The sequence below is a fragment of the Trachypithecus francoisi genome, unplaced genomic scaffold (assembly GCF_009764315.1).
Source record: "Trachypithecus francoisi isolate TF-2019V2 unplaced genomic scaffold, Tfra_2.0 Lachesis_group0, whole genome shotgun sequence".
NCBI classification, from domain to species: Eukaryota; Metazoa; Chordata; class Mammalia; order Primates; family Cercopithecidae; genus Trachypithecus; species Trachypithecus francoisi.
The window spans coordinates 164,994,401-165,019,602 of record NW_022681453.1 but is presented as its reverse complement, the minus strand read 5'-3'; the positions used below and the strand labels follow the sequence as shown (position 1 = coordinate 165,019,602).

At 47.5% G+C, this 25,202-nt stretch overlaps 1 protein-coding gene across 2 annotated transcripts in view; it reads right to left on the bottom strand.

The window, feature by feature from the left end:
* Positions 1-23,971, bottom strand: part of GALNT15 (polypeptide N-acetylgalactosaminyltransferase 15) — a 67,222-nt gene extending 43,251 nt beyond the window's left edge. Inside the window, exons 1-2 of one of the 2 annotated variants that reach the window (XM_033212738.1) lie at positions 22,549-23,971; positions 3,838-4,004 (exon numbers count right to left, since the gene is read on the bottom strand). In XM_033212738.1, the coding sequence (XP_033068629.1) occupies positions 3,838-4,004; positions 22,549-23,093 (712 nt within the window). In that variant the 5' untranslated portion in view covers positions 23,094-23,971. The remainder of the gene's footprint in view (positions 1-3,837; positions 4,005-22,548) is intronic. The other variant, XM_033212739.1, reaches the window with a different exon arrangement.
* Positions 23,972-25,202: the final 1,231 nt, after the last annotated feature.

The window sequence follows — 25,202 nt, the reverse complement described above, 5'->3', positions numbered from 1 at the left end:
ATGCTGGCCCTGGCCCCAATCATGGTCAATGACTGACCATTGCAGGGTAAAAAGCAAGACAGACCCCACAGTGCAGCCTGTGCTCCAGAGTTCCCCATGGGACCAGGCTATGGCTGGACTTCATCTGAAACCACATCTTTGTTCAGCTCTTCCCTCTGTCTCTTCTGCATCACTCACTCCCCTACAGGTTTCCCCTGAGAGTACACCCTCAAAAAAATCACATGCACATGAATCTCCATCTCAGGCCCTGCTTTCAGGAAACCCGACCTAAAACAGTGGTCAAGGAAGCCAAAGGCAAACGGGTCCATTAAGTTTGGCAGCTGGTAGGAGATTAGTGGTGCTGGTCAAAGAGGTCTCATTGCAGTTGATAGGGGAGTCTGCAACACAATGGGTCCAGGAGAGAAAACAGGAGATGCAAAACTGAGACCAAGAATCCAGACAGTGTTTTAGGAAGGTTGATTCTATAGGGGAAAGGAGAGAAAGAGGCCCAAGAAAAAGGTGATGAAAAGGATGAGAGAAACTTGTTAGGTTTTGTGTTTAAGATAAGAATAACTTGATTGTGTATGTGTGTGTGTGCATGTCCGTGTATACACATGCCAAGAGGAACAAGCCAGTGGAGATAGAAGGAACAATATGTTCACAGAGAAGCAATGGTCTCCATGAAGTCTTGGAAATGGGGAGTCCCCCCAGCCCAGTGGACTAAGATCTCCCCAAGGACAGGGGTTGTACCTAATGCATCTCTTCTGCTCCAACCCTTAGTGTAGGGCCTGGCCCCCAGTAGGCACTCGGTACATGTGCATTGAGCAGAACTGAGCCAAAAAGCAAGAATTTCCCCCCAGTTCCCCAGCCCAGAGGTGGCCTTAACTGTGGATGCAAGTAGCCTGGCTGCTTTGGTAGCTGGATCTCTGGGGAGGCTGGAGAAGGTTAAGGCAGCCCTGCCCGAGAGCCCCCAGCAGACTTTGTACACTCCTTCCCTGGGAATCTGTCTTCTAAGCACCACAGATTTTCTGCAGGGGGAACAATGTCCTGAGCAGTAGAGGAAAGGAGTCCCAGTCACTGGGCTGTTGCAATTCTCACTGGTAAAATGCTTCGCTGATTTGTTACTTTGTGATTATTTTTCTGGTAAGATTGTCAGCCCTGGTCCACTCCCTAGAGAGGAATCTGTTAGTCAAGCTACTAACATTTCTGAACTTGCATGTCTGAAAGGCAGCCCCTCAGTGATGTCATTGGCTTTAACATTGCTAAATGTAACATATTCCTCACCATTCATTCTCCCCTTCCACTGTACTGACAGAATTTTGATGTTTCTTGGGGAAGCTAAAAACATGTATCTCCCAAGACTTCCTCTCACTGCTGACAGCAGCTCTGGTAGAAATAAACTGAATGAGAGGACTCTGAGAAAACTATTATTTTACTATTTTTTTTTTCCAAAGAGGACAAACTGGACTGGCCTCTGCCTATCTCTTCTTCACCTTTTTCTGTTTGAAATATGTATGTGATGTCCAGAGGTAGAGAAGCCCTGTTGTGATTATGAGGTCAAAACTACCCTCTAAGCATGTTGAAGTGGAAAGCAGATGAAGGTGGGTATCCAATGGCATTGTGAGCTGTCACACCAATCCTGCATTGCCGCCCTACAAGCTTTCTGTACTATAAGGAAAAATAAATCTCTATTCATTGGTTAAGTCACTGCAGCAGGTTTCTGTTCTATGCAGCCAAATACTGATATTCCCACCAAACATTAATTTATGAAGCTCTCCTCGGGCCGACTGCTGGTCTCTTTAGCTATACCTCTAACCCTTGTTAGTATTACGTAGCACAGACTTCTAGCAAGAGAGCTTCAGAATAGACTAAGCAAGAACTTCCAGACTGCAATGGTTGTTTGGCATTCTCAGCGGGTTTTGAAGCGGGTAAGAGCACCCATGTCTGATTGGTATAGCACTCGGCAAAAGCTGGGGTGATCCTCAACTCCTTCCTTCCAGAAAACAGCAGAAATACTGACTTCCACTTGTAAAGGGTCGTCACGGGCTGGTCATCACAAGCATTTTCTGATTTAATGATTTGGCGTGGGCATTACCACCGCAGATGAGTACCCTGAAGCCCACCTAGCTGATTCTATCACACTATGCCGTCATGACCATCAGCTTGGAAGCCCATCAGGGTGGCTCAGGGCAACCCGCAGCACCTTTTTCTGTCACAGTTTTCCTCAGAGGTAGAGTAGGGTTGATAAGCCCTGCCTCTCTGGGTGGCCAAGATGATTAAATGAAAACAGTGTGCAAGGTGCTGCTTGTCTGGGATCTGGGTCTTGGCAAGCACACAAAGGAGAGGGACCTGCAGAAATGGAACAAGTGCTGGCCTTGGTTGTGGAAAAGGCCTTGCACCCCAGTGTCAACAGGGAATACGGGGCCACTGGATGGAGAGCCAGCCCAGTGGTGAGGGGCAGAAGGGGCGTTGGCCAGGAGGGGGCAGCCTAATTGCTTAGCAGGGAGTCCAGATCCCCTCTGGTGGGGCTGCCAGCTCTGGGGTAGCCCGTTTCTCTGGGGCCCAGCTCCTCCACTTACCATACTCGCGAGGGGCACAGACATAACACAGCTCATCAGATGGTGGGGGCCAGACCACAGGTGTGCTCTTAGGCGGACCCTGCCCCACTTGAGGGTTCAGAGAGTCTCTGGGCACTTTTCCAGCCGACCCAGCCCTGTCCCGCACCTGTTCATTAGTCCTGCCTAATTTGCAGCCAGCTGCACCCAGGAACCCCAGGTGTTCCCAGAGCCTCTGGCTAATCTGACTCACTGCTATGGCCAGGCTCGGCCCATCCCTGGAGTGAGGACCGTAGAAAGAACTAACAGAGGCACCTGGCTATCCTAGCCCTTCTCCATCATTCCCCTTAGAAAAATGCAAATGCTCAGCTCCCCTCGGAGCATTCTGATCTTCCCAGAAGGCCAGGAGGGGTGTCCCTAGGTCATTTATTTGCACCAGAAATGTAGGCCTCAGGCCCAAACCAAAGACTAGAGCAGAGGTTCTCAAAGTGTGGTCCACAGAAAACAGCAACATTAGCATCACCTGGGAGCTTGTTAGAAATGCAAACTCTTTGGCCCCAGTCTATCCCCAGAAACTCTGGGAGTGCACCCTGCAGTCAGTAGTTTAAAAGTCCCACCAGGTGATTCTGATGCACACACAAGTGTGAGAGCCACTGACCTAGGAGTCAGGTGGGGGCTTCTCTGTCTCCATCTTCCTTTAGGGCTGTCCCTAATAGCGAGGTTCCTGTGAGAGGAAGCATACAGGCAGCTTCTGCAAGTCTGGCCTCTGGGCCTGACTCTGCTGCTTTTGGCTGACTCTGCTCCAGTCTGCTCTCTTCTCTGGGCCCCAGTTTCCTCCTCTAGAATGTGAGTGGGTCTGTCTAGGCCATGATGAGTTAAGGACCGATGCACATACGTGCATACGTGTAAAGTGCTGCACCGAGGTCTAGGAGGCAGTCAGCACTCACAACAGGGCTGCCTCGTGTGATTCTTCAGTGTCTTGGGGAGAGGATTGTTGGACTGGGTGGGGCCTGGGAGAGAAACCTCCACGGGACCAGGCCGAAGTGATGCTCCTCAAGACCTCCCCAGGTGAGGCTCCTCAAGACCCTCCCCAGGGCTTCTCTGTCTTGCGGCCCCCACTGCCTTACTGGTTTCCCCTGGTGGTTCTTCATTCGTAAGTTACTTGCTCATGAATCCTCATCTGGAGGTCTGTACTTGGGGAATCTTGCCTAAAAGAGTTCCAAACTTCAATCTTTTGCTTGGGAACTCCACCCCCCAGGGGGTAAGGCTCACCCAGGCGAGCCTGGAGGAAAGCCTTGCCTACCTTGCTGGCTGAGGTCGTCCACGAGGATGATCTCCTTCAGGAAGGCCCTGGGCACTGTGTCAAGGATGCTGTGTACAGTCCTCAGGAGGGTGGACCAGGCCTCGTCATGGAAACAGAGGATGACACTGGCTGTGGGCAGGCTGTCCTGAGGGTGCTGCTGCAGACACCTGCAGGGAAGAGAGCCAGAGAGCCATGGGGAAGAGAAGCCCACAAGAAACATTCCACACCCTCTAATTCATTTCCCTTGCCCTGGTTGGGGCTGCTCCCATTCTATGGCTCTCCTATGGAATCTCTTAAAATCCCCATTTAAAGAGAACCTGTTATGCCCCATAGTGGTGCTGTCTACTATCTCCCAATTCTCAGAACCCAAGAGCTCCTTTATCATTTAATCCAAAGTCCCTCTCACTACAATTGAGAAGCATTGCCATCGTTCTCAGCAGATGACTGTCCTCATCTGTAAGATGGGAATGAATGACAATATTATCAACCTCACAGAGCTGTGGCGAGGCTTAGATAGGATGATGCACATAGTTAAGTGTCCAGTAATCTCTAACTGTCATCCATTCAAGGGCAGGGACGCCACTTTCTTTATTTTTATGTTCCTACAATCTAGCACAGCACCTGGCACACAATTTTTAAATGTTAGCACTTACTATTTTTAAAAATTTAACTTTAAGTTCTAGTATAGATGTGCAGGACTTGCCGGTTTGTTACATAGGTAAATACATGTGCCATAGTGGTTTGCTTACAAAAGGCACTTTTTTTTTCTTTTTTGAGACGGAGTCTCGCTCTGTTGCCCAGGCTGGAGTGCAGTGGCACGATCTCGGCTCACTGCAAGCTCCGCCTCCCGGGTTCACGCCATCCCCGAGTAACTCCCGAGCCTTCCAGTAGCTGGGACTACAGGCGCCTGCCACCACACCCGGCTAATTTTTTGTATTTTCAGTAGAGACTGGATTTCACCATGTTAGTCAGGATCGTCTCAATCTGCTGACCTCGCGATCCACCCGCCTTGGTCTCCCAAAGTGCTGGGATTACAGGCGTGAGCTACTGCGCCCGGCCCAAAAGGCACTTTCTTAAGTTTCTGAAGCGCCTCTTTCTGAGTTGCAGCTGCTGCTCAAACCATGTTCCTCCTCAGAGGGACATGTCAATAGGAGCCATCTCAAGGACCCCAAACTTCGGGCACCTAAAGGCATCTGTGAGGTGGAACTGCAGGCAGAGTGACAACCAGGCTGAGGCTGGCCCTGTCTGAGGGAAACACCTTCCAAGAGGTGTCAACTCACGCTGCTGGCTAGCCTGGTACCAGCCGAAGAAAGGCAGAAAACTCTCAATGCACAGGAAACCTGTGTGTGACTCTCAGGGCAAAATCCTGTGTAGAGAGGGAGAATTGAGTCTAGGTAATGGTAAACAGAATTCCTAAATAATTTTTAAAAACACATAAACATCTCATAAATTAGCTATTTTGTTGGTTTATAAATTTATAAGCTATTTATTTCCATAAATGATTTGAAGCCCCTCACAAAAAACTACACACAATACAAATACTTAAAATGATGGTAAAATAAAAATAAGGAGGAAAAGTCAGGAGCTGAGGAATATAAGTAAATGTAGAAAGTCAGCATTTGGAGAAAAACCATAAATACATAGGTTATAAGGGCCTAGGTATTTCTAGAATGAATTTAAATTTGACTCTGAGATTCCTGGTAGCCAAAGTAAAATGTTTATTCCGCAACAGAATTATCACCATTAGAGAAGTTATATACAAGGTTTTTTGGGGAAAGCAAAACCCTTTCTAGTAATTTTTTTCTTTCAATTACCACTTTACCACTTTTTATTTTGCAATAGTTAAGACTGACAAGAAATTGCCAAAATAGTACAGAGAGTCCCTGTGTTCCCTTTACCCAGTTCCCCATCGTGAAAATATCTTACATAACCATCCACAGTGAGCAAAACCAGGAATCCGACATGATTCAATACTGTTAACTCAAATTAAATTTTGAAGAGAAGATTTAACACCCATCTAACACTTATTTGAAAGAGAAATTCCTATGAGCTTTAGAAAGAAGTCCCTAAATGCATGGCAGCATTCTAAGAACCATCCTTAAAACAAATAAAATAATGAACTTTATATGAACTTTTATAGTTTGAATTCAGGGCTGTTCAAATAACATGTCCAAAATGGAACCAAAAAAACCCAAACTATTGCTTGGGTTTATTGCCGGGAGACTGGCTATTTGCCAACTGAGATAGGAAAGGAGTCTGGGGACAGAGAGGCCTGGGTTTGGAATTCCTGTGGGGGCAGTTTAATAGTTTACCAAAATCAGTCCTGTCTGCTCTAAGAACAGAGCACAGCTATGCCTGCCAGCCATGCCTGGCTCCTTTCTCTGTCTCAGTTCATAGACTATGAGAATTGGAAACAACACAAGTGTGTGGTATGCACACACATGTGCACATGCGTGTGTGTGTGTGCATCCTTGCAGTAAGATGGTCAAAAGAACTTAGACTTCGGAATCAGATCTATTTAGATTTGAATGTTCACTCTGTTGCTTCCTAAGTTTCCTTGGGTAATTCACTCAATGTTTACAGGTATCAGTTTCCTCATTTGGAAGGTAAGGGTAACCATAATTACCCTTTAGGCCCACTGAGGAAATCAAAGAATAATAATAGGCACCCAATAGACAGTGACTGTTTTATAGCCATCTTCCAAAAAGACACAAATGTAATTAGTATGAATGTTATATTTATGATCATCTTTGCAAATTATAGCTACCTTTAAACAACTATTCTACAGTATAGTATGAGACATCTACTGAACAAGTTTGGCTTTGGGTTTCCCAACAGTTTCCCAACAGTTTCCCAACAGTTTGGGTTTCCCAACAGTTTCCACTTCAGAGCTTTTGGGAGAAATAAGTTTGATAAAGGGCTTAGCACAGTGCCTGGCATGGAGCAGGGTTTCCTTCAATTAAAGAAATTTGTATTTAACCTCTAGCTCTTTAAGATCACACTCCTTGCATATTACTCAAAGTAAGGAGATGTGAGAACTTCCATCTCTGCTAGTTAAATGGTGACTAGGGCACTCAAGTTCCTCTCTTTGATCTCACAGAACATTCTCTGCGGGGTGGCAGTCTCTCCTGGTAACTCAGGCTGTGGACACTGAGGCTCCACCACTTCCTAGCTGCGTAGATGACCCTGGGAAAGTTGCTTAGCTTCTGGGTACCTTGGTTTCCTCAGAATGGTAGCAGTAGGGCCCACTTTTTGGGGTTTGCTGCTGTGGAGATGAAATGATCTTTATAAAACAGCAAGAACAGTGGGTGGCACAGAGTGAGCACCACGTGTTTGCTGCCATTATTAACAGATGTCCCATTACTACAAGAGCCTCTCAGGCTCTTCCAGCCTTGAAAGTGTGTGTTCTTGATTCTTTGGGGGTTCATTCCTGCAGGAGGAGGAAGAAGGAGGTAGAAAAATCAGGAGAGCAAGCATTTAAAAGAGAATTTCATAGACTCCCCTTGCTCCAGGAATTTCTGGGTTTTATGAACATATACAACTTCTGAGAGAGAGAGAAGATGGTGAACTGATGGATGCGCAAGGAGTATGAGTGGGATAAACTTAACAGGCTGCTAAGAGATGTTAAAGGCCAAATGGGTTCTTGAAAGCCATTACAAGGCTATAGGGGATGCCCCCTGCAAGCTGTGGAGGTTTGTCTTCTGGCATCAGCTCAGAAAGAATCCTTCCCCTCTCTCAGGGAAAGAAGCTCACACAGCCTTCAAGACATAAACCGACAGCTGTGGTTTGTTCTGCAACTGCAGAACTGCCTGGAGACCAAAGCTAAAAATCACCATGGAAATAATCTGGTGTTTCAGGAGAGGACAAGCACGGGCTCTGAGTGGACCCAGCCTGAGGTTTGTGAGAAGGCCCAGCACCCACAACATGGCTTGGAGTGTGGAACTAAATATTATAACCCCAAATTTGACAAAGTCTTGTGTCTCAGGGCCTGTTAGATGCTTTTAAGAAGAGCCAGGGATTATTTTGTTTCCAGTAGGCTGAGGAGGGGAGCCTGAGGATTGTGCAGACTGTGTAGCTCCCAGACACCAGTGGAAGGAGGGATACCAACTACATGTACAGGTTTATGGCTGTCCATGGTCCTCATCCCAGGATAAGCTTCATCAGCCTGTGGGCAGCACAGTCATGCAGGGATGGGGCAAATGGGATGAGTCCTCTCTGTGCCCGTAGTTCCAGGTGGCAGCACAGAACCAAGTAGGAGGGTATGACAAGCAAATAGAGTCCCTGAGAGCAGCCAAACCGCAACTCCATTTAGCTTGATAAACTTGCTCAAAAATGTGTTGGTTCAGCTGATGTTATATCAAGTGGATAAAAGGCCAAGTTTTGGCATTGGATTCAAATCCCAGTCTGTCCTTATGTGACCTGGGAAAGTACCGTAAGCTCTCTGAGAACTATCCTTGCTTTCAACAGTCTCCAGATCAACGACTCAATTATACTTCAGTCATTAATTCTCATTTCTCACAATCCTTTTGACTCCATTAATCCATCTTGAACATACAATTTACTTAAACTCGTGTTGCTCATCTTTCTGTAAAATGGGGTTGTTGGAAGGATCAAATGAGCTAATACATTTGAAGTACTTATTCATAGTAAGAGCCCAAAAAATGCTAGCTATTATTGATTCTTGCAAACCTCTCGAGTGCCTGGATATCTCTCTAGCTTCAATTTCTTCATCTCAATAAAATGAGGATAACAAGTAGGGTTACTTTAAAGGGCTATGTAAGACGTTGTGTGCTTTGTCCACAGCAGGCTTTCAATAACTTGAAGCTGTTACTATTTCTCAGGTAGGAATGTGCTGACTGGCTTCGGGTCTTGTCTGAACATGTCTCTGAGGATGTCCTTCAACACAGCAGAGGAACCGGGCTGGTATTCTGGGAATAACAATCACTGATATTTGTAGGATATTCCCATCCATTATCTCATTTACTCCTCATCTCAACCACTGGGGCTGGTGCATTGCCCAACACCAGTGGGTGCCATGCCTAGAGATCACCATGCACTGGTGTCTCTTGAAGTTATGCAACATGGTGGTGCTGTTCACCTCAGGGATTACAGGCAAAGGAGGCCAGGTGGGTGATTGGAGTTCAGCTAGATCCCCTGCTGGACTTAATCTCCCTAGAACCCTGGCCTAACAGCAAAATGTTTCCTGTGATTCAGGCTGCCACCAGGAGCAAAGCTTTCCAATCTCCTTGCTCATCCAGTGGCTTTGGTGGCTCCCTTTTTTTTTTTTTTTTTTTTTGTTAAAATGCAGGATGACTTCCCTTCAAGAGGATAAAGCTTGTAATAGAAAGCATCCAACTCCTTAGCTGATGTGAGTGTGTAAAGTTTTGGGAGATGCCGAGGAGACAATAAGAAATGGTCCAGATGGTATGGCCCTACTCAGCCCTGTTTGGGAACCCTGGGCTCCTCATGTCACCATGAGGACCTTGGAGAGAGAGGACACAAGGAGGGAGGTGGAAGTGAGGACAGAGAGGGAAATGGTGCTAAGGACTTGTCATCTGCTTTGCAATCTATCCACTCTTTCTCCCCGGCTCCCACCCAGCCTTACAGAGTGTCAGGCAGTAAGAAATGAGGGGTGGGTAGACCTGAACTAGGAAGAGGGTTTGAGCGGTGATTCAGAGAAGCCACTGGAAACCTAGGAAGCTGGCTAACAGAGATATTTGAAAGGTCCTAAACTGCATCTACACCATCCCCTCCTAGTGCTCCAACCCCTTTGTTCAGGTTTGAAGGGAGCATAAGCTCAAATGCCAGCCAGGGAGATGTGACTCTGGCCCTGTGGGTGCTGCAGTGGGCCAGAGACCACATGGCCCATCTAAAAGGAGCAGCTGAGGTTACTGGGAGGAAATTTAGTACAGTTTTGCCACATCTTCCTGATTTTCAGAAAAAGCCAGAAACCTGAATTGTTTCTGGGAAATCTCTTAATTTTTTAATGTTGGCCACTAATCCAACATTTTTAAATAAAACTGTGTGGCCAAACATGTCTGTGATGGGACACGACCTATAGCTGCCGTTTTGTGCCAAGTGAGTTCCTGTAACTTCTCCCTTCCACCACTGGGCAAGACTCCTCTTCCTTCACCCACAGGCAACACTTTGCCTTTTGTGATTCTTTTCCTCTGAGACGCCCCCTTGCAAGTGTGTACAGCCTGAGCCAGGATAATGGTCTGGGGGGAAGAGCGTGAGGCTAGATGTGCTAGGAGATGTGCCATGTGCCCTGGATGAAGACCTTCGGTCATGCTCAGACTTCAGAATCCCCCTTAAGGGAAGGAAGATAAGGGGCCTGGGACAAGTCTATCACTTCTCTCCTCTGAAACCTAGTTCCCACATCTGATACTGAGGGGTTCACTGTGTAATATCCAAAGATCCTTCCACCTTTGAGTCTATGATTTGTTTTCACTGAGGGAGAATGGAGGAATAGGGGTAGCACCTGTGATGTGGGCGTCTTACTAATATTTATCATAGCCACCACTTCATGAGGATTCTTATGTACCAGGTGCTGTGCTTTAGCAGCATGAATTATTACATGAATTATTACATTTAATCCTCCCAAATGCCCTTTGAAATAGGAATGTTCATGTGTGCAAAGATGGTCACAACATATCTGTTCACCGTGTTTCTTTATAATGTGAGTCAGCCACTCTTTGCATCAAGAAATGGAATCTATTTCTTCAGCCCCTAAGTCTGACTGGCCTTGTGCCTTCCTTAGACCAATAGAATGTACTAGAAGTGACATTCGAGAACTCCCAAGACGAAGCCTCAAGGCCTTCCACTTGCTGTCATGAGATGTCATGTAATGAAACCAATGTAGCCTAATAGAGGATTAGAGGCCAGTTGAAGAAAAACTAAAGTGCCCAGCTGAGGACCAGCATCAGCTGCCAGGTCTGAGAGCGAGGCCATCTTAGTATTCAGTGCAGTCAGCAGCCCTCTGACGGTAGCCATGCGGGTGAACCCAGGGGGGATCAGCAGAAGAACTGCCTGGCTGAGTCCGGTCCAAATTATAGAACCATAACATAGAAATGGCTATTGTTTGAAATCACTAATTTTTTTTTTTTTTTTTTTGAGACAGAGTCTTGTTCTTCTGCCCAGGCTGGAGTGCAGTGGCGTTATCTCAGCTCACTGCAACCTCCACCTCCCAGGTTCGAGCGATTCTCCCACCTCAGCCTACTGAGTAGCTGGGATTACAGACGTGCACCACCATGCCTGGATAATTTTTGTATTTTTTGTAGAGACGGGGTTTCACCATGTTGGTCAGGCTGGTCTTGAACTCCTGACCCTGTGATCCACCTGCCTTGGCCTCCCAAAGTGCTGGGATTACAGGAGTGAGCCACCACGCCCGGCCTGAAATCACTAATGTTTTAATAATATTTTTATTGAGATATAATTCACATACCATAATGTCCACCCTTATAAAGTGTACAATTCCATGGATTCAAGTATAAAGGTGGGCAGCCATCACCACTATCTAATTGGAGAACATTTGCAACACCCCACCCCCAAAAACCTACTACCCACTGGCAGTCAGTTTCCACTGCTACCGCAACTACCACAGCATGTGGCAACCACCAACCTACTTTCTGTCTTTATAGACTTGCCTACTTTGAACACTTCATATGAATGCAATGACATAACATGTGGCCTTTTGTGACTGATTTTTTTCACTTAGCATAATGTTTTCAAGCTTCATCATGTTGTAGTCTGTATCAGTCCTTCATTTCTTTTTACTGCCCAATATTTCCTTGTTTGAATATACCACATTTTGTTTGTCCATTCATCAGTTGATGGACATCTGGGTTGCTCCTATTTTGACTTATATTATGACTAATGCCACTATGAATATTCATGTGTAAGTTTTTGAGTGAACATGTTTTAAATTTTCTTGAGTATATACCTAGGACTGGTATAACTAGTCATATGATAGCTCCATGTTTAACATTTTGGGGGAACTGCCAAACTGTTTTCTAAAGTAGTTGCACCATTTTATAGTCCCACCAGCAATGTGTGAGTGTTCCAATTTCTCCACATCCTTGTCAGCACTTGCACTGTCTTTTACTTCAGCCATCCTAGTGGGAGTAAAATGGCATCTCATTGTGGTTTTGATTTGTATTTTCTTACTGATGAATGATTTGAGCATCTTTTCATGTGCTATTGACCATTTTTAAATCTTCTTTGAAGAAATGTCTATTCAAATCCTTTGCCCATTTTAAAACGGAGTGTTTTGTTGTTTAATTGTTGGGTTGTAAGGGTTCTTTTTGTATTTTGGATACAAATCTCTTATCTAATATAGGACTTACAAACATTTTCTTCTACTCTTGGATGGTCTTTTTCACTTTCTTGATGACATCCTTTGAAGCACCAAAGTTTTAAAAATATCTCTTTTTAAAAATCTACTAAGTTTGATAAGGTGCATAATACAGCACTAGATCATGGACACACTTTCGCATTTTTAAGATAAGGAAACTAGAGCCCAGAGAGCTTAAATGACTTGTTTAAAGTTACACAGCAAAGATCTGATAGTATACTGCCACCTATCTATCTATCTATCTATCTATCTATCTATCTATCTATCATCTTTCTCTCTATCTATCACCATCTTGAACTATAGCACTAGCATAATGTTCTGGATTCAGAGTCATAAAGGGACAATGATGGAAGGTTATTTGAAAAACATGCGATCCATTAGTTCCTCCACACATTCTGCACTGTCTACGCTGATTCCTTCATGTCTTCGAAAGGCAACTTACTGGACCCCCCTGTCTTGGCTGCCTTACAAATGTGCTTACAGGGAGTCATGCTTGTCATCACGCTCCCAGCTTTCATTAGGGGACAATGCCAGAATCACTTTTAGGAAACCAGCTCTCCATTACCGAGGGAACCTATTGAGGACGTTGTCCCCCTGTCACTTCTTATCCCCACTCTGATGCTTTGGAAGAAAAGTCCTTGCAGATATAAGTTCCACAAAATACTTTCCTTCATCTGAGCAACTGGTGTGCTTCCTCCTCATGAAGAATACAAATAAGAATATCGTCTTTTTTTTTATTTTTCAGTGTGGCTGCCAGGAAGCTCAGAGTAAGGAAATAGGATGTTTATTCATTGAGGAGGCTCTAGACAGGCCCGCCTATTTTCATTGTGATTTTCTCTTTAATCCTCACCTTCCATCTCTCTATCAAGTCATTTAACAGATATTTATTGACAGCCTATTGTGTGTTAGGACGGAAAGATGACTGAAATAGACATGATGCCTGAAGCACAATCCGTGGTGCCCCTGCCCATATCCTCTTGGGCCATCTCATTATAATACAGGATGGCCCAACTTCTAATGGCCCTAGGGCTTTGTCTGACTGACCAATGTGATTTCCCCAGTCAGAGCATCCCTGAAGAGCTGGAAAATTAACCCCTACCCCACTCCAGTGAGCTGTGCTCAGCCAGTGATTGAAAAGAGTTGGCTTATTAAACACCCAGCACCCTCACACTTAAGGGCAGAGGGTGCGAAGCGCTGAGATGCGTGCATGTTCCACACTGTCTCCAAGGGTTGAGCTCCAGCTGCCCACAGAGGTAGCTGCCTTGAACACATGCCTCTCTCAGGGGCTGCCTTCTAGTCTCTGCTCCACTTTCCTGGGCCCCTACCCGTGCTTCTTGGGATAACCTGCAAAATAAAGCCTTCTTTCAGGATCTTCTCTGGGGGAAATCTAAACTAAGATAGCCCCTAATAGCATGGAGTTTATATTCTATTAAACATAACCAAATCATTATTCAACAGCTGTAGTGAGACGTTCTGGAGGTAGGGACATGAAATCAAAGTCGAGACCTGAAGGGTGGGTAGGACCAAGCCCAGAGAGAGAGTACAGGTGAGAAATGGCATGCCTGGCAGGTGTCACAGCCTCTGATAAGGCCCAGAGGTGGGAAGGTCTGGTATGTACCAGAAACTGAAGGAAAGACATTCATAGCATTGCTGAGCTAACCATTGAGGCAGGGCAGGGCAAAGGCTCTTGAACATCGTAAAGCAAGGCTCCAAGTGACTAGGGACTTATGCAGAGGATCCAGGAAGAAATGTTTGTTTTTATTGTTAAATAATGAGGCTAATTTCTCTGTGCTTCAAGGAAATATCCGGTGAATATTTTACTATCTTGGTTTGTATGTGTGGCTCAAGTGTCCAAAACCCCACCCCAACCTCCTTTGTTCATCCTCTGAGTGGGAACAGTGGGACAGGAACGACCAAGGGCTTTGGAATCAAATCAACCCGGGTTTAATCCCTAATTAGCCAACACAGGGATGTTGATACCTTTCTCTAGCCCAGGGGTGTGTCCTGGATTAAAAGGGATAATCTTAGCCTAGCAGAGCTGTTCTGCAGGCTAGCTTTTTATTTTCACACTCCAAGATCAGAGGAGTCTGGTGTCTTGTGTTTACACACAGATGCACACCCTCTTTTCATGCAGCCCCAGGATCCCCTGTGAACTTGCAAAAATGCATTTGGATGATGGCTCTGAAGAGAATGAGTCACAGCATTGCACCAGATGGCCTGGCTGTAGTACTGACGCTCTTCCTTCCCTCCCCTTGCCTGGCCAGAGTAGAAAGATTTCTGCCAGGTTTCCTAAAGCTATTTTGGGGATACTGACTCCCAGTTCCTATCAAATCAGTGGAGGCTCCCACTCGGGTAGGCTTCTCTATCTCAGTCCTGATCCCACTGATGTGTCAGCCCGTTTGCTTGTCTGCATCCCCCATTGCACCCCAAGCTTCTTGGGGTTGGGGCTGGGTATTGCTTACCTTCTTACTTCTTATAGTTGTTAAATAAATATTTGTTCACTGAAGGAAGGAAGATGCTGATCTTGTTCTCAGGAAGTGTGCAAGCTGGTTGTCAAGATTAACAGGGGAGTAATCCCACAGAGCCAAGTTCCTACATTACAAGAAAACCCCAGCTTGCCTGTAATTGGTGGCACTTATCTTGGGAACACCACACCAACGTCTAGGCCAGGCCTGAGGCTGCTGGGCTGGGACGCAGTCTGGAGCTGAGCCGTTGGAGGAATGGATGAAAAAGCTTGCAGACAAGAGAGGTGGGAGGAAAGGGCTGGAGTCTGCAGTGGAGGCTGATGCTGCCAGCCTGTCATTCTCCATCAGTGGACAGAGGTCACAAGGTACATGCCATCCCCTTCTCTTTGTGCGGGTTCTCCAAAGTCCCACAGCTTACTTCCGGGGGATTCAGGGGATCCTTGGCTTGCTCTGATCCTGGCCCCTATCTCTGAACCAGAGACAGGCACAGACTGGGAGTCACTGGTCTAAACACTGACCAGAGGCCTATGAAGCATCCCGGAGCCATAGTTCCACCTATACAGGGACAGCCTCCCCGGGCTAGTGGCCAGAGAAACCTGCCAGATCCTCCATCTCGAGAAGTGTGAGCTTTAGACATGCAAAAAGTAAGCAATTGATAGCAGGTCATAGAGCAGACAGTCATCCAAAGATGGGGTGGTAGAAGCCAAGAGGTAGCTCAGTGCCTCTCCGGTGTCCATATGCCCTTGAACCACCCAGGACCTCATTAAATGCAGACTTAGGTCAAGTAGGTCTAGGGTGGGGCCTGAGATTCTGCATTTCTGGTGAGCTCCCAGGTAATGCTGATGCTGTTGGTTCCTGGACCACAGCTAGAGTAGAAGGCAGTGGTTGTTAGTGACAAGACAATAGGAGGTGAGCTGACAGATATACAGACTACTTGGCCAGGTGCTGGGTCCCCTGCTGCTGCAGGATGTCAGGAAGACCAAGTCCCCAAAGGAACTATGGACCATGGGTCTCCCTCCTGTCCACCTCCTTCAGCCTTGTCTGGACAGTTCCCTGTGTCTTACTTACTTCCTGTGTACACTTGCAGTAACTCCATCACCTTAAGTGACTAGAGCATCTCTGTTCTTAGTCACCTAAAGAGCCCTAAGCAGTGGTCCTTAGCCTGGCTACACATTAGAATCACTTAGAGAGTGAATTCCTGTAAATCACATTTACTTGGTCTGGGTTGGAGCCTTGGCATGACGATTCATTGGTTCTAATGTGAGTGGGGCCGTGAACCACTGGCCTCATAATAGCGCTCAAACTTTAACATGAATGGAAGTCACCTAGGGATCCTGTTAGAATAGAGATTTCATCTAGTAGGTTTAAGTGGGGTCTGAGGGGTCTGCATTTCTGAGGCTGCAGGTCTGAGGACCACACTATGAGTGGCACTGGAGTAAATATCAATTTCCTCCACCCCAGGACAAGGTACAGATTAGCCATGTCTAATCTAACCCCCAAGGCCAGCTGGGTTAGTGCTAAAGTGCAGAGCAAGACTCTACCACACTTGCTACGGTGAGTGCATTTGACCCAAAAAAAGGGTGATATGTACTCAGCATTGTCTACACTGCAACCCCACTGAGGGGTAATGGATCCAGAATGGAGGTCTAGAGGACGTACTGCCTCTGCTGCAGCCACCGTGGACTGGAGGGCTGCAAGCTTGGTGTTTGTGGCATCCCTTCATGACTTACAGCCAGGCCCCATAGGCACCACTCACACTGCCCACACTGGGTTGTCTTCCCTCTCTTGTGGGAGGAATTGAGCTGAGCTCCAGCCCCAGGTCTCAAGCCCAGCCTGTTCCTGTTCTTGTCCCTCATCCCGAAGGGCATGTCTACCCTCTTGGATTTACTGATGCCCTGTCAGCTGCCTCCTTCCTCTTTTGCAGGCCAGGCTATCAGAGCCAACAAGGGGTGTGGGGAGTTATCTTGGGGTGAATCACGGCCTGGCAGGACAGAGGCTTTGCAGGGAACTGAGTGGACCCTGCGTGGATTGCAACACCATCTTCTACTTGACAACAAAGCTGCAGCCAAGGCGATTCTTCTGCCCCTGCCCTTCCCTCTGACCCCATGCCCATTATGGCCTCTGGGGCAGGAAGTGGGGAACAAAGGAGAAGATACCCCTCCCAGCTCTCCCCACTGGCTGTGAAGAGCCATTGACCACCTGGGGCCTTGCAGCCCTGGTTCTCAGTCCGGCTGCATGATAGAACCACCTGGGGAGTTTTAAGCTCTTGATGCCCAGGCCTCACCCCAGACCAACTAAATAGAAATCCTTGGAAGTGGAGCATGAGTATGAATAGTTTTTAAGACTTTCCGGATAATTCCACTGTACCTGCACATTTATGATGATTTAGCAGCCTCCAGGGCCAGAAAATAACTTTTCAGTCAGAGAAAGGACAGCAATGTGATATCCACAGCTCCATTTTTCTCCATCTCTCCAACTTACTCCTACGCCATTTACTCAAGAATATGATAAAGGCAACTTCTGTTTGGACTTAATACACAAGGAAAATCATCACACATTGTATCTCATTTTCTCTACAACCTTAGGCAAGGGTGTTATTATTATCCCATTTTACAGTTGAGGAACTGAGGCTCAGAGAGGTTGAGTGACTTGTACAAGGTCACACAGTAACAGGTGGTACCAGGATTCAACCCCAGGTCCACAACTGTTTAATCACAGCTATGGGTACATAAACCAGGGAAACACAGGCTGAACCATAAAGGCAAGTTAAAAGCAGGTAGCACACAGCCAGCTACCACTGAGCTGACATTTATGTTTGAGACAAACTCCTGGGGCCATGAGGGAGCCTGTTCTCTGCTCTCTTCTCTATTTTCTGACTCTAGCATTGCTTCCTACGTGGAAACTTCCCAAACTCTACCAGTTCTCCACTCGCTTTCTTTACCTCTAGTTCCCCAGACTGTCTAGCATCAGCTTAAAAAAATTCAGATTACTGGGCTCCAACTCAGAACTCTGGAGCATTGCCAGTGAGGGGGTCTGAACGTCTCTATGTCTTTAACAAGCAATTACGTCTTTAACAAGTGAGGGGGGTTGGGTGTGCACATACGTTTGGGAAGTCGCGGTGTAACTCCTTGCTGTTGAAAAATGTGCTCTGTGGGCCAGCAGTGCTGGTGCCACCTTGGAGTGCCTTTGATAGAAATGGAGCATCTGAGGCTGCCCTCCTGACCTGCTGAATTTGACTGCATTTTAACAGGATGCCTAGATGATTCATACGCACCTTAAAGTCTGAGGAGCACTGCTGTGGCCAGTCTGTTTGGCATAAAGAGTGTGCCTTAGAGCAGAGGTTCTCAAAGTGTCTCTGGATCAGCAGCAGCAGCAGCAGTACCAGGAGTTTGCAGAAATGCAAATGTTGAATCTCACACCCACTGGATCAGAAACTACAGGATTGGAGGCCAGGAATCTGTATTTTAACAAGCCCTCTAGGTGTTCTGATGCACGCTCAAGTTTGTCCCTAGATGTAGAATATAAAGCACTGGCTCACTCAGCAGCCTCTTTGATCCTAGGAATCCGTTGCCCCTGCACTGGGTGCCAGGATGATCAAAGGAGAGCTGGGGCCTGGAAGAACTTTGAAAGCCATCCATGCTACAGGAGGCTAAATGGGCAGGGCTTGTTCCTCCCGCCCCTTCTTTGACAGCAGCTTTCAAGGGCTGAGTTAATCCCCTTCCTGTTTGTGGTTCCATCATGGGCTCCTCTCTATTTTGCCTGAGTATTCATTCAGTTTTATCCCCACCTCTGCCCTGAGGACCCTCCCTTTCCCACAGCACAACCATTTCATTGAGTTTGATCTGTTCCTGTAAAGAATGGATTGGTTAGTGTGCATGGATTTACATTTCCCCTAATGATACAGTGCTGTAGGCCGCCTTCTGTGCCTTACTTTTTCACTCAGCAGGGGATTTTTAAGGTCTCCCTTCATTGTTGAATGTACCCAGAGTCTGTTGCTTCTAACTCAGGCTGAGTATCTCATAGGGTGCACCCAGCTCCTCTTGCCCTGTGACATGACACCCAGGTGGCTTCCAGCTCCTCCACACCACCAAGGATGCTGTGATAAGCATTTCCCCAAGTGTCTCCCCATGGACCCATGTGAGTTCTCCCCATTCTAAGAAGAACAAACTTGAAACACTTCCAGCCCGTGTAACTTGCCCAATCTCTGATCTGGAGAGTGGCAGACTTGCAAAGTGTAGTGTGGTGGTTAAGAGCGTGACTTTGGTGTCAGACTCACCCAGTCAGATAACCTGGCACCAGTCTCTCCATCTTTCTGTGTCTCAGTTTCCTCATCCATGAAATGAAACCTACCTTACAGGTTTTCTACGAAGAGTTGAAAACAAAAACCACTTAGCAGAGCCTCTAGCACATAGTAAGAGCTCAGTAAAGGCTCACTATAATTTTGCCTCTCTTTTCATAGACTGTCTTTTGACCTCTTTTCCACTGATATTTTTCTTTTTTGCTCTTGCATCATTGGTGATTATCCTCAAATGCCACCTATTCAAACTGACCTCCAGAAATGATCCTAGAGGTACTCAGAAAAAGGCCTGTGGCCTGGGCAGGGGTGAAAGGACAACAGGCAGAGCTAGTTTGGGCCTTCGGGTGTAGGAACTGAGCCAGAGGGGCTTGTCTGGTCCTGGTGGGAAAGCAGCGTGCAGGGCCCGCATACAGCAGGCGCTTAACATATGGCTGTTTCTCTTATGTGTTGTAGTGTGGCCCAGATTTAAACGGGTAGGAGAAGCGTCCTGTCACCCTGCGGGGAGGGTGGAGATCGTTTGCCTTGCTTTGCAGGAACTCTCTTGTGTACGCAGGCGAGGAATCCAGGGAAGGGAAGGCGCCAGAGCTTGAACCGCAGACTGGAGAGGGGAGTCTGCCGCCAAGGCCTGGGCTGCGCAGGCCGCACGCCCCAGTCGGGGCCAGCAGAGGGCGCTGAGCACCTCCGCACAGAGCTGGCGGCCGTTTCCTGAGAACCCTGGCAAGCTGGGGATTGGAGAATCCAATCATCTCCCTTCGCAGGGGTTGAGGAGTTTCCTCCCGACTGCCTGAGGCTTTCAGTGCTAAAATCTGGGAAGTCTCAGGCGGCAAGTCAAGACGAGTTGGTTACTCTGGCTGGAAGAAGCAACCACTGAAGTGTTGCACACACACATAAACATACAAGTGCACATCAAACACACAGAGCACAAAATGTACCCAGACTTGCACCACGCACCTCACAGTGCACATCACACACTCATGAACATCACACTACATGCATAACACACACAACATCCTTGCACACATACACACGTATCACTCACACCACACACATTTATAACACACAAAGAATACATACACACACGTACCACAAAAACATGGGAAACAAACAGTACACCACACACAGGCACAGTACAGGCACAGTACTGCACAGCACAGCACAGGCACAGTACATGCACAGTACTGCACATCACAGCACAGGCACAGTACTGCACATCACAGCACAGGCGCAGTACTGCACAGCACAGCACAGGCGCAGTACTGCACAGCACACCACAGGCGCAGTACTGCACAGCACAGCACGGGCACAAGATCCACAATACACACGAATTACACCCGTGCACACTACACACACAGCACATACAAATTACGTGCACAGCACACACACCACAAAATTTACCTGCACTTGTGCCACATGCAACATATCCATGCACTTTATACCACATGCATAATAAACACAACACACTTGTACATGTATGCATATACCATTCACACAATGCATTTATAACACAATGCACCACAGAAGCACATCATACACAAGAAACAGTCATGACACAATACCTGTGCACACATGCGCCACATAAACATATGCAAAACAAATAGCAAACTGCAACACACACCCAGATGAACAATGCATGTGGCATCACCCCAATACAAAATACATATATGAACCATGCACATAATACATGCACATTAACACACATGCACACAGGACAATACAATGCACAATGCATACCTGTGCATGTCATACCACATACACAAAGTAACATGCACCAAGTGTATAGGCACCACATAATGCAGTACATGCATGTACTACACATACATGCACGACATCCATTTAATACACATAATGCAGTGCACACACAACACAGAGAATATATACAACACACATGCACGAACACACATATACCATGACCTACAAATACGCATATTCACCACACATTTGCACTATGCAAACACACAAGTCACACACACGTATCACTTTGGTAGTCATGGATCCTCTTGTTTCAGGCAATATTTCTCATTGGCAAAAAGAGGATGATCATTCTTGCTCCAGGCCAATGAAAAACAGTGTCAACAAATTTGAAAACTATATATTTGTTCATTCAGCAATCACTTCTTTACTGCATGTTGGGCTTTGAGATGTACAATACAAACTCAGTCCTGACCTTCTAAGGGGCTCACAGCATGGCAGGGATTTGACTGATAAATACATCAATGATCATTTGGATTTAGTTGTAGTAACTCCAGGGTGCAGGGAGGGCACAAAACTAGAATGGGGTGCGAATTTCCTGAAAAGAGCTTTTAAAGGTAAGGCTTGAAAACAGTGTCGCGGGGTTGAAATGGAAGTAGGGTGAGGTGAGTGAGGCACCTAGGGCACACAATTTAAGGAGATGTTCACTCCTGCTGCTGTCTCTGCAATTGCACACCCTTGAGTGTGAGTGGCTGAGCAGCCAGGCTGAGGGGAACTAGATCAGGGATCCGAGGAATGTGTGGCCCTATCTCCTCAACTGCTGCTCTGCACAAATGTTTGCTTTCCAGGAAACTCTCCAGGCTCTGGGAGGAGCAATGGCCCGTAGGAAAAGGGACCTAAATCACCAAACTAAAACTAAGCAGCTGCCTTGCTCCCTGGGTGCTGGTAACCAAGGCTCCCTCCTCAGTGGCCAGCCATGGTGACAGTAAGGGAGCAGGGGGTGTGGAGGATGGGCTAGCATCTCCCTGGGCACAGCTCTGCACATCACCTACACTTCTCAGCTCACCTCCTGGGGCCGGGGCCGCCCTAGCAGGGCAAATTGCAGTCAGCACAGTATTCTGGCTCTCAGGCACTGGACTTGTTTCCTTAGTCTAGTGACCCAAGGAGGGTGGCATGGAGCGGTGGGTCAGGCGGACTGGAGCTCACATGCCTGCATTCAAATCCCGCCTTTGTTACCTACTAGCAGCGTGACTGCAAAAGCCACTTCGCCTTGTTTTCATACCTATAGAATAAGCATGATGATATTACTAGCACCCATCTTGCAGAGCTGCGAGGACTTTCCAGGACTTGATGAGTTAATATGTTAAAAGCTTGTAAAGTAAATCCAGACACATGGGAAGAGCCCCCTAAATGTAAACTGCAATTGTTATTTTGATCCAAACTAAAAGCAAACACTAACAATAGCCCTAAAATCAAAATGTAGTGGAGTCAGAGGGTTAGAACTGGGGAATATCTGCTCTAACCTCCCTTCTGTGTTGTAGAAACCAAGCCATTTGACCTAAAGACAGAAGAACTAGAACTCAGGATGGAGAAGAGAATGAACAAGCAAGAGTCCGCACTTTCTGCTCTCTAGGACCATGGTTCTCACCTGAAGGGCTTGTTCATAGAGATCACTGGACCCCACCCAGGGTTTCTTGTTTGGCAGGTCTGGGATGGGGTCTGAGAATCTGCATTTCTGAGAACCCACCAGTGCCCAGGGGATGCTGACGCTGCTGGCCCAGGTACTGCATCTTGAAAAGCACTTGCTTTTCAAGGAGAGGCAGGGTACGGAAAGTTTGCGTCCCCGAGTTTGCTACCACCTGATCATGCCCTGGGATCAGGGAAGGGAAAACAAGGGCCTTACTTACAGCGGGTGCCGCACCTCAGGCAGAGCCCTCTGGAGGGGGATGCGGGCACTGAGTGCCTCCTGGAGGCCATGTGAGTCCAGGCTGAACAGGGTCAGCTCCTCTTCTTCAGACACCTCCTCGTCCTCCTCCTCGGCCCCCCAGTCCCTCTTTGGGGCTTCCTCACCCTGCCTCCTGCTCGGCTGCTTGATGAGGCGGTAGCTGCCACCTCTCCTGCCCTGGCTCTGGTTCCTTCTGGCCCGGGGTAAGGCCACGGCCACCAGCAGCTGATCCTCCCGCAGTGAGATAAAGGGTGGCAGGCCCTCCAGAGGGCTGTACTCTTCGCCCTCATCCTCAGCCTCCAGTACCCAATCCTGGGAGTCCCCAAAGTCCAGGCGGTACCTGGCTTCAGGGCTGTGCTTGCTGGCTTGGGCTGTGACAGTCTGGTGCAGGGTGTGCGGGGGAGGGTGCAACATCGCCACCATCATCAGGACGCACCCCAGCATGAGGAGCAGCAGGAGGAATTGGAGTCTGCATGGTCTGTGCCTGTACCGCTTCCTTAGCAGCATGCTGCTGGAACTTGCCAAATGCAACAGGTCATGTTCAAGTTCGCTTTCTCCCGCTCCAGGCTCCTTCAAACTTGCAGCAGAACCTAGGTTGCTCGTTCCACCTGGAAGTTTTTCTGCCAGTCACTTAACCTGCTCCTGACATTTGCCAACAGCATGTGTAAGACCTGCTTCTACTTGCAATCAGAAAACCACAGGACCCAAGTTTCACCCCAAGTCCTCTCTGAGTGGATTTCCTTAATTGCCTTCTGAAAGCCCATTCACAGGGACTTCAAATTGAATTGCTTTCCTCCCTTTACCCCGGTTGTCTCCTTGGGAAAAAAATAATGATTCCATTCTGCTCAGGTGTTTCTTTCCCCTTTTGCATAAATAGGTTGCTATGAGGTGTCTGGGATGAGCTGGTGGGTTCTCAGTCAAGCAGGGCTGACAGCCGTCCCTCTTTGGACGCTTCCAGTCAGGTCAGATCAACAGATGTAAAGCCGGCAGGCAGTGCCTGGTTTCCTTTCACACATAGCTCCACTCAGCCGAGATCCCTCTGCCAGACACAACCCAGAGCCAAGCGTGCGCCTCACTCCTGGTCCTAATGCCCTCACTGTTCCCAGGCTTTGCACAACTCGGCGTCGTCACTGCTAGAGCCAAATCGAAACAGGAATATCCCAAGAGTTCAGAAGGAAAGAATAATACCCTCTGATTCAGAAAGGCTGTGTGTGTGGCATAGATGCAAGGAGTTGCAGCTGTCTGTCTGTACCTCAGCCTCCCACAGGGGATCAGCCAAACTAGGTTGGACTCTCCTTCCCTTCCTGGGGACCACTGTCCCTGTCCTCCTGAAAATGAGGGAGCTAAGAGAGATGATTTTGCAAGTCCCTCCTGCTCCCACAAGAGCAGCTGAAGGCCTGTTCTGCCCTGGGCACTGAGGGGGACACTGGAAGAGGAGTGAATTGCTCCTTCCATCATAAAGATTCCTTCATTTAACCAACACGTAATTAATGAACACACGCTATGTGCCAAAACTGTTCTGGGAACTGGAAGTAGAGCAATGAATAACACAGACAAAAATGTGTGTCTCATGGAGCTTGCATTCTAGTGAGAGATACAACTAAAACTATCCACTGGGTCAGATGGTGATGAGGATGAAGGCAAAAAAGCAGAGCAGGCATGGGGCTGGGGAGCATGGGCTGGGCTTGGAAATGGACATTGAGTGGTGGAGAAAGGTTTCATGGAAGAGTTACCATTTGTGTAAAGAAGAGGGCTGCACAGCTATCTGAGGTTGAGCGTTCGAGGCAGACAGAATGATAAATGTGAAGGTTCTAGGGCAAGAGTATGCCGGCATGTCTGAGGAACAGCAAAACATCAGCATGGCTGAAGCAAAGAGAGCAGGGTGGAGCCTGATGGGAAGTGGAATAAGAGAGGCAAGGGGGCGGGGGGCAGGAGGACCATACAGGACACCCCCTGCTTGCATTGAAGGAACTTTGGCTTTTCCTCTGAGTGAGAGGGGAGCCCTTAGAGGACAGACACAATCTGACTTGGGTTTTAACTGGATCATTCTGGCTGCTGGGTTGAGACTAATCAGTGGGGGGCAAAGAGCAGGAGCAGGGAGACCAACCAAGAGGTTCTTGGCTTGCACTAAGTGGCATCAGTGGTGACAGGGGTCAGCTTGTGGATATACTTTAAGGAAGAACATATAGGATTTGCTGATGAATAATGACTAATGTGAGAGGAAGAGAAGAGTCAAGGATGAGTTCAAATTTTTGGTCTGAGTAGCTGGAAGAATAGAGATGCCATTAACCAAGATGGGGAAGGAGAGAAGGTGGAAGGAGATGAATGCCAGTGGCTTGGTTTGGAACATGTGACATTTGAGGTGTCCTTTAGACAGCTAAGAGGAGGTGAAGTGGAGGCAGCAGGATGTGGGATAGCTGAAGGTCAGGGGGAGGTCTGGCCTGCACATACAAAGCTGGACTCCAGCAGCACTCAGATAGTGTTTGAAGCCGTGAGACCTGAGATCACTGAGGGAGTGAGGTAGGTAGAAGGGAGAAGAGAATCCAGCATGCTCAGTTTTCGGGCTTCTGTCTTGAACAGATTGAAGGATAGCTGGCCATCACCATGAGCTGTGTT